At 47.6% G+C, this 17,947-nt stretch overlaps 1 protein-coding gene across 1 annotated transcript; it reads left to right on the top strand.

Moving 5' to 3' along the window:
* The first annotated feature begins 917 nt into the window (after positions 1-917).
* On the top strand, positions 918-16,132 carry LOC140644631 (scavenger receptor cysteine-rich domain-containing protein DMBT1-like). The gene is made up of 12 exons (XM_072847652.1): positions 918-1,029; positions 3,004-3,336; positions 4,823-5,134; positions 6,373-6,687; positions 7,904-8,227; positions 8,709-9,035; positions 9,450-9,771; positions 12,618-12,952; positions 13,366-13,371; positions 13,759-14,155; positions 14,228-14,321; positions 16,100-16,132. The coding sequence occupies exons 1-12, from the start codon at positions 918-920 to the stop codon at positions 16,130-16,132; spliced, it is 2,910 nt and encodes a 969-aa protein (XP_072703753.1).
* The last annotated feature ends 1,815 nt before the right edge of the window (positions 16,133-17,947 follow it).

Below are 17,947 nucleotides of genomic sequence, written 5' to 3'. Positions count from 1 at the left end.
TTGCACATGCTGTGTCCCTGTCCTGGGACAATGTCTTGCATTGCACTCTTTGATTCTGAAGTTCTCATTATTGCAAGTGGTTTACAGTGACTTCACGAATGGCCCCATCCATTTCCTGAGACCCTTCCCTACCCAGGACACACCACTATATGGAGACTGCATTTCACTGTCCCCCAGTTCAGGCAGGAGTTAATCCACAGAGTCGCTGAGGTGGGAAGGGACCTCTCCTTCCTCATCTAGTCCAGCCCCCTGCTCAAGCAGGGTCAGCTAGAGCAGGTTGTCAAGGACAATATCAAGTCAGGTTTTGGGTATCTCCAAGGATGGAGACTCTGCAGCCTCTGTGGGCAGCCTGTTCCTGTGTTTGACCACCCTCACAATAAAAAAAAAAGTGTTTTCTTGTTTTCCATATGCTCCCCATTCCTAAACAACATTTAAGAGTCAGAGGAACAGGCAGACACAGAGATCACTCCTGCCTTCTCCAAGAAGTCTTCCTAGGGCACTGCCTGTTCATAAGCTAGTCCTGCCAGGAGAATGGCAGTTTTAGAAGTGCCAGAAACAGTTTGCTTTTTGCCAAAACAACAACAGAGAAGAAAAGATTCAGTGCTTTCTAGCAGGGGTTATTTTCCCTTAATAGGTTGATGTACAGAAGAGCATGAGAGCAGGGAAGTAGCATAGGGAGATGCAAGGAACAGGAGGGAAGGGGCCAGCACTGGAGGGTGAAGGGGGAGAGACCAATTAAGGGGAGGAGTCAAGGTAAGGAGTATTTGTCATCTACCTCCCGTCTTGGTCCTTACTGCCTTCTCTCCTGCCTCCCCAGCCAGCCACTGACTCTGTCTCTCCTACAAGGACAACCTTCCTGCTCTACCCTGCCAACCCAGCCTTCAGGACCTGGATTGTATAAGGTCTCTGCTGCTACCATGGGACCACCAGGAAATCCTCTCCGACCCAGAGATGCCCGCAGTGGGAACCTGGCTGCCTTCCCTCGAACCAGGATGGAAACTGTGCTCTTCTTCTTGGCATGTCTTTGGGGTAAGTTTTCTCCTTTGCTCCTGGAGAACAGGGTTCTAGATACGGCCAGATAAATGGGACTCATAATGGATTGACCCCTCTCATATCCCCAGTCTTGGCAAGGAAAATGTGTTTCATGGCTGGAATAAAGGACTGAAGGTCCAGGAAGCTTGGCTTTTAACTCCTGGCACTGGAAAAGGGCTTTACGTTTCTGAAACAAGAGAAGACAGTAGTAGAGATGATAATTTGGCTTCCAAAAGTCACCTAGAGATTTAGAGGCATTAACAATGCAAACATACAGAGACAAACCCTGGGAACAAACAAATGCAAGCATAAAGAGAGCTTCCTTTGATTGATCCATGTAATCCAGAATGTAGTCCTGTTTTTTTCCTCCACCCTAGAGTCACAGCCTGTTGGAACCAGGACCTAAGAGTGAATAAGCATAGGAGACCTCTGTTGCCTCCCTGTCAGAGTCAGTGCTTAATGCAGCTGCATTTATATCCTGCAAATCAGGATAATCCAATAACTTAAACCAAAAAGTAGTAAAAGAATTGGATAAGGATTATCCTGAGACAGTGATGTTGGTTTTTAACAAAACCTGGTACAAGTTGAGGCTGTTTCACAGGCTTGGATGAAGTAAAGGCTCTGCCAGATCTGCAAATGATCAAGGAGGATGATCTGGGAATTTCAAGTTTGTTAGAAAAATATCTGTGCTTTCCAACAGCATAGAAGAGTGGACCTGGCAAGCCTTAGGTGCCAACCCTTGCTCTAAAGCCTCTCATATATCAAGGCCGTGGGGAGCAGCACCCAGGACCAAAGATGTAGACACAGTTTAAGCATCTGACAGGGCCTTTCTGAATCAGGAGGGATCTTTGGCATCTTCTTCCAGGCTTAGATTCCAACAGTAGCCTGGATTTTCCTTATACCCATAAAGAGAAAGAGGCCCTTCTCTACCTCAAGTCTTCCTCCCTTATGGATGGATGCTGACTGGAAATACTTTATTTTCTGCATTGTATGGGAGTCCAGTTGTTTAGCATGGACAACAGTGCAACTGTCAGCAGCCGGGAGGTCAATCCTACCCTATGGACTGTAGGCAGTTGTCTTAATGTAAGTGCCTAGAGCCATTTGAGTTGCCCTAGTTTCTCAGTCCTGACCTCCAACTACTGCTCTGGAGGGTGCAGGTCTACAAAGGGCACTAGAAACCTTAATTTAGGTGAACAAACTGCTCCACATGGCACCAGGTGAGCAAGCTCTGGATAGCAAAGTTCTGACAAGCGTTTTGGACAAGGATGTGGATATCCTAATTTGGACCCAGAGAAGTGACCTGAAAGCTTCCTTCCATAACTTGCACAACACAGGGAGAGTGGCAGACCTCAGGAAGAATGTTCATGGTCTTGTGCATGGAGCAGGGAGCTGCACAATGAGGGTGGGGAGGGATGATCTGAGACCCTTGGCGCTACAGCAGCTCAGGTTGTGTGGAGGCACTTACTCTGGGACCTCCATGTTCCTAAGGACCATAATCTGAGGTTTTCGTCTCGTCTTCCTGACTGTGTGCAGGGTACAGTCTAGGGTTTCTGTGTTGTGGAGCTGTCACACACCCTGTCGGAGGGTATGTTGGGACTGTTCCATGGCTGGAAATGATTGGTTCTCATCCGAGGTTTTGCATATTTGCCATGTGTCTGGGAGGGCCATATTAGTAGGAAACCCATGACCAGAACTGTCCTAGATGACTGAGATCTTGCAGCTGCTTGTAGAGATGCAGAGATGTGTTAGAGGTCCTAACACCACCTGTGCAAGAAATTTACACCACTAATTAGCCAGCAAGCTTTTCTTATAATGTTCTTGCTGGAAAAAAAGTGGTGAGCATTTCAGCAATCCTTCCCCAGACAGACCCAAAATGGCATTATTCCTGCAAGAGCAAAATGTTACGTTCTCCACCATCAGCCAAAACCTGGCTCATGCCCATTTTCTACCTTGGCTTGTTTTGGGATTCAGGTGTGGCCAACTCAGCTCCCATCAGACTTGTGAGTGGCCCCAGCTGCTGCGCAGGGCGGCTCGAGGTGCTTTGGAAACAGCAGTGGGGAACCGTCTGTGATGATAGCTGGGATCTGTCCGATGCCATGGTCGTATGCAGGCAGTTGGACTGTGGGGAAGCACTGTCAGCCCCTGGCTCGGCCCACTTTGGTCAAGGAAGTGGTCGTATCTGGCTGGATGACATGAACTGCACCGGTACAGAAGCTGACCTTTCTGCCTGCAGGACCAGACCCTGGGGAGAGCATAACTGCAATCATGGAGAAGACGCAGGCGTTGTGTGCTCAGGTAACTCATGTTTATGCCCTTCCCCGTGTGACCCCAGGAGGCTGTGCTATGTAGAGGGAGGTTTTTAAGGCTGTTTGCAAAATTTTATTTCTCCATCAGTTCTACCCTTAGGGTGCAGGATGGAGATGGCTGCTTCAGGCACTGACCTGTACCATGCCAAGGACAACGTTATCCGGTTCAGTTCTACCAGTAAAACAGTGTGTGGGGGGGTGGTGGTGTTTGTGCTTGTTCTGTTACTGGGGCAGAACAGAGATCGTGGGGGTTTTTCCCTGATCCACATTATTCTTGCCTCTTACGCCATCACCATGAAGTTAATAGGCAAGGAGACTGAAGGATCCCCACCTGGATTCACGTACTCTCCATGCACATATTTCATGGCTGAAATATGCCATGGAAGTTGAGCATTTACATGGCCTCTTTCCATTTGTATTTTGTGACAATACTCTCTCCTGGTGGATGTGTTTATTCTCCAGACTGGGACTGGGATGAGAAATTCAATTGTGGGTCACTTGTCTGTGAGCCAGTCCTAACTTGGACATCACAGCATGATGCTAATGATGCTGTGATGAATGTGCTGAGCTCCAGGAACTGGGTGGGGAAGGCTTGAATGTGTTCCCTAGCCCTCTACATCATGGTTAACTGGGGAGTAAATCTTCATCAAGTGGGCCATGGACCCCAGGAGGTAGAAAGGGGATTGGGATGTTGACAGGCTGCCCATTGCCCTCTTTCAGGTCAGTATTTCCCAAACACTGCTCCACTCAGCACTGAACAACAAGTCAAATTTCCAAATGCACATCCCCGTAGTTGGATCTGGAATGGGATTCAGCTCCATGTTAAGACTCAGACATATATATGTCTAAATGCAGGTGTCACCACTTGGGCTGGGTGTCTTCCTGTTGCAAGCAATGGAGATCTAGGGTGGAGTGAGTTCCCTACACAGAGTTGCCAAGTGCAATTAGAGATGTCCTGGGGCATTTGACACAACATGGCAGATGAGACACTGGTCCTAAGGGAGACCCTACAGAGCAGGAGTCTGGGGGAATACCTATGGCATCACATGTGCTGCTGAATGCTTATTTGGGCAATTGAATCAAATTCCAGTATTTGGCCAGCTGAGCAGCTCCACAAATGTCATTGACTAACTAGAATTTCAACACCCACCTCACATGAAGACACCAACAGGTCTATAAGACATGTGGGTCTCTTGATCTGTAGCCAGTCCCTACCCCTGGAGTAACATCACAGGGGGAATTGCACAGTCCTGTTTCATACGGGATTCCCAACCTATGATATTTATCTCTCTGATTCTGAGCTCTGAAACCACAGAGGCAGATACAGAACTTGATACTCATCAGCCTTCACCTTGTCAAACCCTGGCCAGTACTAGTGCAGATCTTTCCTCACCTTTGATCTCTAGGCAATCTTTCCATGTGCAATCCCTGACCCTGTTTTTGTTGATTTTTTTTTTCTTTTTTTAATGCAGAAATTAAAGAAGCAGTTAAGCTGCAACTAGTGAATGGTTCAAGTCGCTGTGCTGGGAGAGTGGAGGTGCTTTACAGCCAGCAATGGGGAACTGTCTGTGATGACAACTGGGATATAATTAATGCTGAAGTTGTATGCCGGCAGCTGGGCTGCGGGACCGCTTTGTCTGCTCCTTCCTCAGCTTACTTTGGGGGAGGTCCTGACCCCATTTGGCTTGATGATGTGATCTGCAAAGGCACCGAAGCTGCCCTCTCCCAGTGCAGTGCAAAACCTTGGGGAAGCCATAACTGTGTGCACGGAGAAGATGCTGGTGTTGTGTGCTCAGGTAAATCCCACTCTGCATGACACGAGTGGGTTTTGTGGGATGTGGAGAGATGCTGGAGGTGCTATAGGAGGCCCTGTTCCCTTTTGAGCAGCACTGACCCCAACACCCAAGAGAACTGTAAGATAAAAAGCGATTCATACTGTTAAGCCCTAAAGTGGTCTTGCCTCTTCTCCTTAATTAAAAACCACCACCACATGAGCCACTGGTAAAAGACAGTGGTGCTGCAGGAATTACTTGTAGGGCTCCCCTTGCACGTGGCCAGTGGATGCCTTGGCAGACCCTCCTCTCTCACTGCAGAAAGCAGTGGCTTTGGCAGCCGCGCCACCTCACCCTCATGCCAGTAGACATAGTTCCTTCTGAAGTTCCCAAAAAAATCTTGCATTGAGTGAGGTTCTTCCCATGGCCCGCATTGTCCCTCCCAATGCATTAGTATCAGGTCCTTCCATGTAACTGGAGCCCCAAGGTTACACCTCCAAGTCTCCTTTCATGATTCCCAGAGCCACCCACTCCTTCCCAGTTCACCAGCTGTCTGGTCAAGCAAGAGGCAGCATATGCCATAGCTGGATTACCATTAGGCATTTGCTGGTGGGCCAGTTATTATGAATGTGCTGATTGCTTGGACAACACTGGAAGGAGAAGAGTTGGTTTCCACCTGCCTTTCCTGTAATGGGGTGCTAATTAGTGCCTTTCCTCTGTACACACGTACAAAGTTTTGCAAAGTTTGTAGGGTCTTAATATATTGAGAAATCCACATTTTGTTCATTGACTTGTGGGTAAAAACAGCATTAACATGAAGCTGAGAGGTGGATAGAGATAGAGAGTATGAGAGTGATTCTGGCATCTCTAGGTATCTAGCACCTCTGGTGTGTGTTAAGGGAGCTGGGACATCTATAAGGGGCTGGCGGCAAGACATACAGCAGACCTGAAACCCCTTGCAATGGCAGACAGATGCTAGAGCATGTTAAAAGCACTGGACATCCATATTTAAACAAGACTGGGGCTTGTATATCTTGTATATCAGACTGGGGACTTCTGCCATCCAAAGTATATTTTAGTTTGTAAAAACCATTGCTGAGCAGCTAACATTGTGATGGTGGAGGAAGTGCTTGTGTTGCCTCTTTATGCAATTTTTCCCATGCAAAACTGTGAGAGATGCTAAGTTCATTGCCAGGTGGACCACAGATCCACCAGATACTTTATTGGGTTTTTTTTCTTTTTTTTCCCTGTAGGCTTTGCAGAACCTGCCCCACTTCGATTAGTGGATGGATTGACCCACTGCTCTGGGAGAGTCGAGGTGTTTTATGGCCAGCACTGGGGAACTGTGTGTGATGATAAGTGGGACTTGGTCGAGGCAGAAGTGGTGTGCAGGCAGCTGGGCTGTGGGAAGGCCTTATCGGCTACCCATGGGGCTTACTTTGGGCAAGGATCTGGCCCCATTTGGCTTGATAATGTCAGCTGCACAGGAACAGAAGCTGCTCTCTCCCAGTGCAGAGCCACTCCTTGGGGAAGCCATAACTGTGGGCACAGAGAAGATGCCGGGGTGGTTTGTACAGGTACCCATCACTCATGGCACGTCATGGGGGAAGCTGTTTGTGGGCAATCCTTTCAGACAGATCCTGAAGCCCAGGTCCTTCAGCACAAATAGGTCTTCCAAAGAAAGTGACACAGAGTGCTTCAAAAGTGCTTCAGAAAAAGATGTGTCTAAACCTATCAACAATTCTGACCTCTCTTTTCTCATTTAAGTCTTTTTCATTGATTGCTTCTGGAGGCCAGTTTGCTAGAGCAGATGGAGGAAACACTCATTTTGGGGTGTTTTCTCAGCTCAGCTACTCTTCAACACAATAATTTTGTGCTTCTTGTAGTGCAACAGAGAAGAGCACATGGAGTAGGAAGGATCTTCTTGCTGATTAAGTCAGCTACTGCCCAGTCCATCCATGCGTGACAGCTCTGAGTCTCAAATGCTACCATTCTTCTTTCTCTGGTTCCTCTTCCTTCACACTGATTCACAAAAATACATCTGTCAGGGATGCCCGTAGGTCTTCCAGTCTTCTGCTCTGCTCAGCCAGTCCTGAGCAGTTTCCATCCTGAGCAGCTGCCTAGTCTGAGGAGGAGGTATTTCACATCTACCTCAGAACGCAGATGTGAAAAATGCATATGTTAAATCTAACAGTGTGGGTTGACTTCACATCTGTGAAGGAAACAGGCATCTCCAGCGAGATTTGTCTGGCCTGTCTCACAGTCCCCAGCACCAGATACCTGATGTTCACCAACACCAGAGCTAGAAAATTTCAGCACCTGATATTAGCAGTCCTCAATCAACTCTTTCTGCTTTACCAAAATTCTGATCCCAGATGCTAAGACTCCTTAACACAGCCTAGATCATAAGGTAACCCGCTGCTCCTGGACCAGTGTTAGTCCACAGGTCCCTATCCCTTCCCAGCTCAGCTGGCCAGCCCAGTGCTACTCCCCCTAGTCTGGTCCACCACAATAACAGGCTGCAGGCATAACTGTAATCTTCTGGTGAGATAAAGGTTCAAAGACAGCTGGCTGATTTTAGGAGGGACTAGTTCACAAGAGAGGTCCACTGGAGACCACTGCTCTAAGGGACTGAAATTGCTGCAAGGATCTGCTGAGCTGATATGAAAAAAAGAGCAATGTCTGTCTATGCCAGACTGATGCAATCCAGGAGTGAACAGCACAGTGCTCTACCCTGTCAGCACAGACCAAAATACAACAGAGAATTGAGGTCTTTATTATTTCTCAATACAGGATTTGCTGAGCTGCTTCCAGTCCGGCTGGTGAACGGTTCGAGCAACTGCTCTGGCAGAGTCGAGGTGTTTCATGAGCAGCAGTGGGGGACCGTCTGTGATGACAGCTGGGATTTGACAGATGCTCAAGTGGTGTGCAGGCAGCTGGGCTGTGGGACAGCGGTCTCAGCCCTTGGCTCTGCCCAGTTTGGACAAGGAACTGGCCAAATTTGGCTGGATGATGTGAACTGTGCAGGGGCTGAAACCACCCTCATTGAGTGCCGGGCGAGGCCTTGGGGAGACCACAACTGTAACCACGGAGAGGATGCTAGTGTGGAGTGCTCAGGTACCACTAATGCATGTCATGAAATGTGGGATATGAGGGAGAGCCTGTATTTGTATTTGATGGCCTGAAGGGTGCCAGCGGCCCTGGACCTCTCATGGGGATTAGGGTGCTGCCGACTTTGTTGGCCAGTCTTGATGGCCAGGCTTGTAGAGGCTCAGCTTGTCCTGGGGACTCAGCACTCTCAAATGCAGTGTTTCCACCAGTGCTCTGTTCCCTCCTCCCCATTTCAGTGCTCTGCTGTTAGGGAAGTAACCTGGGTGCTCATCTATGATCACGTTGCAGGTGATTGATTTATTGCAAAAACTCCAGCCAAGGATGTGGGATCAAGCTGTGAGATGATAGGCATCTAGTGCCACTTTACACATCATGCACCCAAGCCCTGTTGGCTTCCAGACCCCTGAAAGGAGGGGGTTTTGCCCTCTCCACAGAGCTCTGAGGCATGCAAAGCTCCTCGAACATTTCCAATTGTGTTTCGGTCCAGGTGTTGCAGAAGCGGATCCCATCCGGCTCGTGAATGGTCCAAATCGTTGCGCTGGGAGAATCGAGGTGTTTCATGGGCAGCAGTGGGGAACCGTGTGTGATGATGGCTGGGATACAGCTGAAGCCAGCGTTGTGTGCAGGCAGCTGGGCTGTGGGACAGCGCTGTCAGCCCTGGGTTCAGCTCATTTTGGACAAGGGCCTGATCCCATCTGGCTGGACGATGTGAATTGCTCAGGGAACGAAGCTGCCCTCTCTGAGTGTAGGGCCCAGCCTTGGGGGTCCCATAACTGCAAGCATGGAGAAGATGCTGGTGTGGTGTGCTCAGGTAACCCCTCTCTGTGTCTGTCTGTATGATGGGGAAGGTTTTCTGTTTCCAAGAGGGGTACACATGTACCACCTCAGCAGCAGGATCTGTCTTGAAGTATCCTGAATCTGGATTGTGAGCTCTCTTTCATCATAGTGGAGACCTGTTACAAATTCTTCTCTTTTTTTTTTGGCGTGTGTGTAGCTGTTTCTGTAAACAGAAGCTTTCCTCGGCTTGGATTTCTAATTTATATTCTGCAGAATACGGTATGCTGTCTGTTGTCCACTTATCTCTGAATACAAGAACTGGGGAAGATATACCAGCTTTATGCAACTGGATAAATGCATCCTGGATGTCATTAGGCTCACACACATTTTATCTTATTTTTAATCTGGTAAATGGCAACTTAATGTATATGCCTGCCCTTATTTTTTTCTTCAGATATACCAAGAATAGCTCCACTGCGGTTAATGAATGGACCAAATCGTTGCAGTGGGAGAGTTGAAGTTTTTTATGGCCAGCAGTGGGGAACGGTATGTGATGACAGCTGGGATATAAGTGATGCTGAAGTTGTTTGCCGACAGCTGGGCTGTGGGAGAGCACTGTCTGCTCCGGTCTCTGTTTATTTTGGAGAAGGATCTGGCCCTATCTGGTTGGATGATGTGAACTGCACAGGGACTGAAACTGCCCTCTCCAAATGTGAGACCACTCTATGGGGAGCCCATAACTGTAGGCATGGAGAAGATGCTGGTGTTGTGTGCTTGGGTAAGTCTCATCTGTGTCATCAGCTGCTCGACTTTTGGGGTATGTGGAGGGAAGTTTGAAATGCCCTAGGGTACCCTCTTCCCATCTTATGACTCTAAAACCATAGTACTGTATAGAGAAAGTGCTTCAAACAGGGATGTGGGTAAATCATCTGTATTCCCCTCTCCTTCCCATTCAGAAGCTAATCATGACACTGTGATACTGCAGTCCAGCCTGCTGCTGGCTGTGCAGAAGAATTTAAATTTGGGACTCTTTCCCAGGTGAGTTACCAGTAAACCTGGTGGCATTGCAGGACTGGTGTGATTCACCCTGTTACAGAGGGTGTAGAGTCACTCGAACCCTTCTGCTGCCACCAGTGACAATCCCAATGAACTTACCACATTTGAAAAGTCAAGATACACTCTCCATTTTTCTCTCTCTTTTCTCTTCCGGACAAGAATATTAAAAAAACTTGCAGAAACCGACTTAATGTACCTCTCCTCCTCCCTCACTTGGTAGAACCATCTTCACGAGACCTTTTTTCACCAATGTTTCTCCAGTGTCTTCTCTGAAACCTCCACAGTTGAGACAAATTTCCTCAAAGTATTGCAGCACTGCACTTTATTGCCACTAGAAGGAAACCCTGAGCTCACTATCATTACCTGGAATTTATTCTACAGCCTCTTGTCTCTTTGCAGTGCACATTACTACCATTGATTCTTTGCATCTACCATACTGTTATGTCCCTTTTCCATTTCCTCAGCCTCTTCCCATCTCCCTCTTGAGACACATTTTTAAGCTTCTTCTCATTCCTGTCGTTCTTCTCTGTTTTTTCCTTAACTGTTGGGCATATGTCTTTTAGTCTGTTATGACAGCTGAGGCTTTGCCAGTGCTGAGTAGCTCTGAAGGCTTGGTTTGCATAACTTGTAGTCAGCACTCCCATTTATACATGCCCATGCCTTTCTTAGGACAGCATGACACTGTAGAGTGTCACTCTCAATCCCTTATATCCCTTAAATCCCTTTGTGAAGACTTGTAACTTAATTTGTTCTTCTTCATCCTCTATATGATCATTTTACCTCTGTCACGGATGAGTGGAATGAACCTCACTCAAAAGAGAGAAGCAGCAATATGTTTTATTGAGGTAAAATAATAATTTGACAGAGTTCAATAAGTTTGATGGAATTTAACAAAGTTTAACAGTGATTTGACAAGGTTCAATAAGTTTGATGACAAGGGTCACCTTATTAATTACTGCATGAAAGAAACATACAAAGGAAAATTGAGTTAGAAGCAAGTTAGAATGATGCACGCAGAGACTGGAGACGCAAAGAGTAAGGAGGACCCTCCCGTTGAGTCACGATGTTCAGAGTGGACCCCTTGCTTTCTAAACTCCTTCTGGAGCCTAGATGCAGTTGGATCCAATCTTAGTCTCAGACTTGGTCAACAGTTTATGTCTAATGGAATGATGCATACAATGTTTATAATAATATTGAGTAGCTACATGGATTAGTAATGTTTCATTAGTATTAATTCAGCATGCTATCAGTCACTTACCAAGGATCTGTCGCAGGTAAGGGAGTAAGGAAGGATCTCAATCTCAGGTAAGGAATCTCTAACCTTGAGAGGGGTCCCTGCTCAAGGGGAGAGTCACCTGGCCTGCAGTCCAGCTGCAGTTCACGGAGAGCTCAAATTGGGACCATCCTGATGGTAATATTTATAGAGTGAAGTAGTTGGCTGCTAGTCAATAGTATAAGCAAGATAGATGTCTTAATCTTAGCTCTGGTATCCTGTTCTGCACTTCAGTTATCTTGCATTTTTTAGTTTCGAAACCACCTTTTGAAATATTTTTCCCAGGCACCTTCACTCGCTTGTACATGAGCCAGGGGCTTTCCAGCTTGCAAGTTCACCACAAGGGTGTGAGGCGTGTTGCTCCTTAGTCAGCCTGAACCAAAGTACGGCTAGGAGTCAAATGCATCCATCACAACCTCCCAGAAGTGGTGAACATTTGCCTTGCCCTTGCAGGAGATAAACTGCTTTCCTCTGCTTACTTGCCCACATCTTCAAAACACCCTGTGGATTCACTGACTAAACACAGATGTCTGTCTCTGAATTAAACATCCTGCTGCCCCTTTGCAGCCAGTGAGGACTGAGTCAGTGCAGTCAATGGCAGGATTTGGCCTATCCTGATGCAGATGTCCAAAGCAGATTAAAGAAGTTGCAACCCAACAGTGTTCATTTCCTTCCATTGACTATAAAGGGTACCGAGGGTCCTCAGCAGAGTTGTAAAACTGAGGTTCAGTTGCCTAAACACAGGTGTCTAGTGTCATCTGAGGTGTCCCACTATATCCCACCCAGTCTCTAACTGCAGATCCAGAACGGCACCAATCTCCCTTGAGTCCTGCATCAAGTCTGCCAACCCCATTGGGAATGTCTGAGATTCCCTGGGCATCTCAGATGACACCAGGTACCAATGCTCAGGAAAGCCAATCAGCCCCTGGAAGTTTATGCTTAAGGGCTCCAAGTCTAGCTGAGATGAATCATACGGAAGTTTTCTCACTGTTCTCCTAAAGAGTTCTTCCTTGCTAAAGTCTTTTCCCTTGGTCAGTAAAGTTACCTGCATTTGCTGTCTGAGCACAGGTATCTTTCTAGTCAAAGACGGAGGGGGAAAGAAGTCCTTGGTTTTGGACAGCACCTTTCCTTGACTTTTGGGACAAGAGGAGGGAGAACAACCGTGTTGAACTTTCTTTCTCCATGCTGCTTGTCCTTGTCAGTTGTACTAAGCCATTGGGTACATGTTGTGCCTGCTGACATGGCTAGCAGGAATGTGTTTGCCAGAATAAAACTTACCTGGTCTTACCTTTCTGGTTCAGGTGTTCCAGAACCAGCCCCAATCCGACTGGTGGGTGGTTTGAATTTCTGCTCTGGGAGAGTCGAGGTGTTTCATGAGCAGCAGTGGGGGACCATCTGCGACGACAGCTGGGATTTGACAGATGCTCAAGTCGTGTGCAGGCAGCTGGGCTGTGGGACAGTGGTCTCAGCCCCTGGCTCTGCTCGGTTTGGACAAGGAACTGGCCAAATTTGGCTGGATGATGTGAACTGTGCATGGGCTGAAGCTGCCCTCTCTGATTGCCGGGCACGGTCTTGGGGAGACCACAACTGTAACCATGGAGAAGATGCTGGTGTGGTCTGCTCAGGTACTGTTATGCCATGTAATGTGGGGTGCAATGGGGACTATGTTTCAGGAAGGGTTTTCTGTGGCCTTAGGGAACATGTTTTACCATGATGTTGCTCTTAGATGAGATACAGAAGGAGTGAATCCAGTGCTATTTTAGATTTCTTAGGGGATCCAAGACACCTGCACGGTGCTGGGGAATATGACAGAGGATCCAGTGCTCCTCTGGAGCAGCAGCTGGAAACCAGGCAGAATAAATTGTCTCCCAAAATGGGCATGTATGTTTAGGTAGCTGAAATTCCATCTGCAGTATGGGCCAAGCAGGGAGAAGGCAGGCCCAGGTGCTGTGGGGTGGTGTGTGGGAGGGTTGTGTTGAGTAATGAGGTAAAGAGCACTCTCCACTCCAAATCACAGCAGCACAGCATCGTGACAGAGAGACGTGTGCCACAGTGGCTAGGGAATATTCCTGGGAAGGTGCTGTGGGAAGGAAAAACAACGGGAACAAGCTGCCCTGGCCATCCCTGACCTCTGCAGAAAATGGGAGTGCTGTGTAGCCAGTCATGGCACTGGCAGCATCTGCAGCTTACCCTGGGCCCTGAGCCAAGACTTCAGGCCCTGAGTTCAGCTCCTTGAAGCTCTCTCCAGTAGTAATCTGCTGCAGGTACAAACTGGCTCATCTAGGTAGCAAAGCTCACATGCTCTGGTGATCAACATCCATGTCCACAACCTTTTTTTGGCACAGGACCCCTGTGAGGGTTTTTTGCCCTCTCCACAGAGCTCTGAGGCATGCAAAGCTCCTCGAACATTTGCAATTGTGTTTCGGTCCAGGTGTTGCAGAAGCAGCTCCCATCCGGCTTGTGAATGGTCCAAATCGTTGCGCTGGGAGAATCGAGGTGTTTCATGGGCAGCAGTGGGGAACCGTGTGTGATGATGGCTGGGATACAGCTGAAGCCAGCGTTGTGTGCAGGCAGCTGGGCTGTGGGACAGCGCTGTCAGCCCTGGGTTCAGCTCATTTTGGACAAGGGCCTGATCCCATCTGGCTGGACGATGTGAATTGCTCAGGGAACGAAGCTGCCCTCTCTGAGTGTAGGGCCCAGCCTTGGGGGTCCCATAACTGCAAGCATGGAGAAGATGCTGGTGTGGTGTGCTCAGGTAACCCCTCTCTGTGTCTCAGTCTCAATGGTGTTGTAAAACATGGAGGAAAGATTTTCACCCTCAGTGGAAGGTCTTCTCTGAGCTCATGCTGCTCCTAGTGTGTGCTGTTAATCATAAACCCATTCTTGCGTAACTTATGCAGTGCTCTGGCCCTGGCCATGGTCAGCAGTCACCACTGGAAGCTGATCCAGAATTATGGAGTTACCATCAGCAAGCCCCAGGCTGATAGCTGCAAGGTTTGTATCCCATACCTCAGCTCCTGAAGGCTCCAAGACTTTTCCAGGGCTGGACAGGTCCCAGAAATATCCCATTCCTGCTGAGGTACAGGCTTGCGGTGTCATATAGCCAGAGTCACCTCTGAGTCTACACTTTTACATGAAGATCACAGGTAAAACTCAGTAGTGTTGTCAGCAAGTTTTGGTCTCTGGCTGATTGGGAAGTCCATTTCATTCTCTCATGAGAAGAAATAAAATGTCCCATTTCAGGATTCACAGAGAATTTTAGAAACCTGAAACCACTGAATGTGTCTTTACAGCACTTGTATCTAAGTGCTTTTTCAGTCTTCTCTTCAGTGTCTCTTGCAATCTGCAGTCCTGAAGAAACCTCTTGCTTTGTTAAAGCAACTGGGAGGCTCGTAGGATAATTCAGGTTGAAGGGACCACAGGGGGTCTCTACACCAGTCTCCTGCTCAAAGTGAGGTCAGTTATGAGGTCAGACCAACATACCTTTATCCAGGCTCAAAAACCTAGTCTAACAGTCTTTCAGGGCAATCCTAAACAATCCCATTATTTTCTTTAAAATCAGGCATCCTGTTTTCTCAACTTTTAGCCATTCTTTTCTACACTTCTGGGATGTCACAGTGAGAAGCTAGTAGAGCTTTCCTGGAGTCCCTCCTTCCTTCCATGAAGAGCTTTGGGAAACTTCAGGAGAACTCAGTGCTCTTTCAAGAGGAGTCATCTCTCCTACCATGAACATAGCAAAGTACACACCTGCAGCTGAGATGGTTGAAATGCTGTAATGCAGTGCTGGGTTCTCAACTATGGACAGGACAGACCCTTTGTTAAAAACCTAATTTTAACCTCCTCTTTTGACTAATTTTATTTGGCACACTGCTTCAGCGCAGGAAAGGGTTGGCTGATGCTTTTTAACACCATTTATTGTCCAATTCAGCTGGCTTTACCAGTCATAAGAGTTTTCAAGGAAGATTAAGTGTCTATTAATATACATTACCATAATCTGCTTTCTCCTAGCAAATTATCCAGAATACATATGGTGAATACTGCAGTAACTGGAGTAAAATGTGTAAGGTCAAAAGAAAGTTTCAGGAATATGGGCATTCGCTAGTCTGTTCACTGATGGACACTATGAAGCTTCACGTATGTGACTCGGTTTATTTGGGCATGCATCATGTTCCTGGACATAGGTATCTAATGTTATATAAGACACCTAACAGTATGCAGACATCTACGTGGGGCTGGCTGATATGATCCTGGAGCTATGAGACCCACACCTTTCCAACATGACAGCGGATGGCAAGGATGCCCCAACACATCTCAAATGGGAAAAGACACCTAATTGGAGGCTCCTGAATTGCTCCCTTTGTACAGGTTTTGTCTGTAGATAACATTAGATTTTTATTTCAGAGCTCAGCCCAGCAGATTGCTATTTATACAGAGCAGGCACAGGGTCCCATGTCACTGTAGCATCAGCAGCAATTAAAAAAACCACATGTGAAACATGACTGCTTGGAAGGGATGCATTAGTATGTCTTACTGGCTGTGAGACTGAAATCCCACTCCCAGTCCTAACTGGGACATTTCTGCCAGTCTGCAGGCAGTGCAGAGCCACACAGACTTTGGGGTAACCCTGAATGGATACCCAAAATATCCTCTTTAGCCATCCGTTCTTCATCCATGGGACACCCTGCTTGGCCCTTGTCCCCTACAATGTGTCAGCAGTGTTCAGGTGCGGTGTGTTTGTGTGCCTTTATCCTTTTTGGTTGCTTTTTGTGCAGGTACTCCAGAAGTGCCTCCTCTCCGGCTGGTGAATGGCCCCACTCGCTGTGCAGGGAGAGTTGAGGTGCTTCACAGCCAGCAGTGGGGGACGATCTGCGATGACAGCTGGGACTTGAGCGATGCTGCAGTGGTGTGCCAGCAGCTGGGCTGTGGGACTGCCATGTCCGCCCCAGGTTCAGCTTATTTTGGGCAAGGTTTTGGCCGTATCTGGTTGGATGATGTGAAATGCTCCGGTAGAGAAGCAGCCCTCTCTGAGTGTGTGGCAAGGCCTTGGGGAGTCCATAACTGTAATCACGGAGAAGATGTGGGCATCGTGTGCTCAGGTAACCTTCATCCATGTCCCATCGTACTAGGCATTAGTCGATACTAAGCTTCTAGGCTGGATGTTGGGGCTGGTGGCTCTTTGTCCTTTCCCAGTGTAATCTTCTTGTCTTAGACAAGTGCCACGGGGTGATGGTGGAGGCGTGGAGTTGGAGCTTGGTGTTTTGAGGGATGATTCCCACCTTTCCATGTGGCAGCACATTTTTCCTATTTGCATTTTTTAAATACCACTAAATATTATATGCACACTAGTAACTTTCAGTGGCTTGTCAGGCTAAAGCAAGCTGCTTTTACAGGTCTGAATTGCATACATTTCCTTCCAGGTGGGATCTAAACCTCACAGATGTTCCAGAGTGGAGAAGAGAGATGATATTGCCAGCCAACATGAGTATGACATTCATTTCACCCAAACAAAAGTGATTTTTGAAGTCCAAAGAGCAAGCACTACAGAAGCAAACAACTGAGACTCAGGTGCCTGCACATGGTCCCACTGGCCACAATTCCTGCCACAAGACAAATCTCCAGGCATCTTCTCTCAGGGGTGGAGGGAATATTTGGAGAACACTGTTGGGCACTTGAAGTCAACTTGAATCCTTGCAACATCTCATATTAGCATGCCTTCCCTGCCCAATAGATCATATAGTTCCCATGCCAGCTCATCCTTGCCTGATGATATTGCCTCTAATCCATAAAACTTGTCTTGTGCTGATGGTAGGGATATCATATATAAACATTTGGCTCTTGCTGTATGGGCTTGGACAGCCTTGGGTAGCCAGCACCCTTCCTCCAGAAGTGTTTGGTTACTGCAGTGAAGTCCTCACATAGCTTGCCCTTTCATAAGTAAGACAGACTGAACCTCGTGGCCCTCTGAGACACTCCCTCCAAGCCTTAAACCATTTCTGTGCCTCTTCTCACCTTCTGTTTAAAAAAAAAAAAAAAATGTACACAAGTACCTGAACTTCCTGTTTCTGTGAGTCTGTGTGATGCTCTGTGTTGTGGCAGCATCACTGGCAGCATCACCTCATTTCTGCCCTCCCCAGAGCCATACTGAACCAGGGCACCTCCCAAACGCATGATGATATGAGCTGCTTTATACCTGCTTTGCAATGGGGTCAACTGGTCTGGGGGGAGGTGGGAGAGAGGACCCCGTCATCTGTCCTTCCCATAAAACTAGCTTGAGTTGGCCAACTAATTTGGAGACACCTGATGTCAATGTCGAGCTAAAGACCTTTGCTCTTTGCTTCGCTGGGATTAAAGCATTTGTGTTATGCTGACAGGCACAAAGTACATTGTTTTTTGGAAAGCAAAAAATCACCAAAAAAATCTGTGTTGGAGGCTAAGTCTTGATTGGACATCCCCGAAATGGGAAATTATCCACTTGTAAAGTGCCAGCTTTGGTCTGTGGGAAAAGTGAAGGAGGAAAAGGGGTGAATTGTTCCCACAGGCTGGATCAACGGGCTGAGGCCAATTGTATGAGGTTCAACAAGGCCAAGTGCAAGGTCCTGCACCTGGGCCACAACAACCCC

The sequence above is a fragment of the Ciconia boyciana genome, chromosome 28 (genome assembly GCF_034638445.1).
Source record: "Ciconia boyciana chromosome 28, ASM3463844v1, whole genome shotgun sequence".
NCBI classification, from domain to species: domain Eukaryota; kingdom Metazoa; phylum Chordata; class Aves; order Ciconiiformes; family Ciconiidae; genus Ciconia; species Ciconia boyciana.
This window is presented reverse-complemented; position numbering and strand designations above follow the sequence as displayed.